Below are 1,435 nucleotides of genomic sequence, written 5' to 3'. Positions count from 1 at the left end.
CCACTCCTGCACTCATCCCCTGCAGAACGGAACAGGCTAACCACGCAGCGACTAGGGAAGTGATCCCAAACCGGGCGCTTGGCCGCACGGCCCCACACTCAGGAAGAGTCAACATTTCCACAAAGAAAACTCCGATCCAATGCAGCATATGGCTTACAGTCAAATCCTTCTTTTCACTTTAGCGGCACTTGGATGCAAGATGGCCCAGAGATTTTCTAAAATCATACTGCAAGTTGGGGATTAGAACTGGATCCCAGTGGTAGTCTAACCAGCGTACTACAAGCCTGTCCTTTCATATTCATTAACAAAACACAAAAGACAAGGCAATGAATGATTTTATAGATGACCAGAAAACAGAAAACAAACTTTAGAGCAGCTGTTATGCGCAAAGGCTCTAATTGTTATATCAACACCTGCTGCTTTCCTATTCCCAAACAAGCAGACGGGGAAAGAATTTGAAAATGATACCAAGATGGAGAAAGAAATCAATGGCTTTTTTTTTTTTAGTCACCAAGATTATTATTGATGGAGATGTGACAGAACCAGATTTCTTTCTAGGCTATTCCCACAAGTATATGCAAGTCTCAAAAATGGGTATTAGGGTTTACAAAGTTTGTCTGTCTCTAGAAGGCCTGTTTTGTTTTGTTTTTAAAAAAAACCTTGCTTTCCCCCCATGCTACAGTTTACCATGACTACCCTCTGCAGTTTCACTTCTTATCCCTTATCCATACTTGCCAGCACCTCCCTATCACTTCGTACCACCAGGGCTTCAGCACGTCGAGACACCGTTTCATGGAAAGCCGAACGGAGCGTTTCATTTCCAGACACCAACACCAATCTTTTTCATATCGCTTGTTCGGATATCAGCCAAGGCCGGGTACATTTCTTAAGCGTCCGATGCCCTGCCGTGGTCTCCTTTCTGCTCCGAGACTTTTCAACCGAAGTCTCACCTGGTCCATAAAACCAGTCCGCTGACTTTTGTCACCTACTCCTCGGAGATGTCGCCGGCGACGGCCCCGCCAAGAGGGGCGAGGCTGGCAAATGCGGATCCTGGCAGGGCACCGCTGCAAAAACACTGAGGTGGCAGCAAAGGCGGCGCTGCCCTGGGCAAGTACGGCGTGTGCTCGCGCCTTTCACGAGGGGCAGGAGCCGCCTCACCCGGGCGGCAGGTGCCGGAGCCGGTTCCCTCCTTACCACACGGACAATGTCCGCCTCCCCTCCCCTCCGCCGTGCCAGCCGCCGGCCTCCCAGGCGATTGCAATGCGGCTGCCACGAGCATCTGTGGAGGCGCTTTATTTTGCCCTGGGGAAAGCTGGGCCGAGGCGGGAGGGGGGTCCTGGGTCGGGACCCTGAGGCCGCGGGGGCTCCGCGCCTGCAGGGCGATGCGACACGAGCGGCCGCGCTCACCTCCCGGCCTGCGGGGCCTCGTCCCCCG

General features: G+C 53.0%; 1 protein-coding gene across 1 annotated transcript in view; it reads right to left on the bottom strand.

Moving 5' to 3' along the window:
• NAPEPLD (N-acyl phosphatidylethanolamine phospholipase D) overlaps positions 1-1,392 on the bottom strand; it is a 28,192-nt gene extending 26,800 nt beyond the window's left edge. Inside the window, 3 exon segments of the mRNA XM_019509459.1 lie at positions 990-1,179; positions 1,182-1,245; positions 1,247-1,392. Coding sequence (XP_019365004.1) covers positions 990-1,179; positions 1,182-1,245; positions 1,247-1,279 — 287 coding nt within the window. The 5' untranslated portion in view covers positions 1,280-1,392.
• Between the last annotated feature and the right edge of the window lie 43 nt (positions 1,393-1,435).

The sequence above is a fragment of the Gavialis gangeticus genome, unplaced genomic scaffold (genome assembly GCF_001723915.1).
Source record: "Gavialis gangeticus isolate Ggan-Ray unplaced genomic scaffold, GavGan_comp1, whole genome shotgun sequence".
Classification (NCBI taxonomy): domain Eukaryota; kingdom Metazoa; phylum Chordata; order Crocodylia; family Gavialidae; genus Gavialis; species Gavialis gangeticus.
This window is presented reverse-complemented; position numbering and strand designations above follow the sequence as displayed.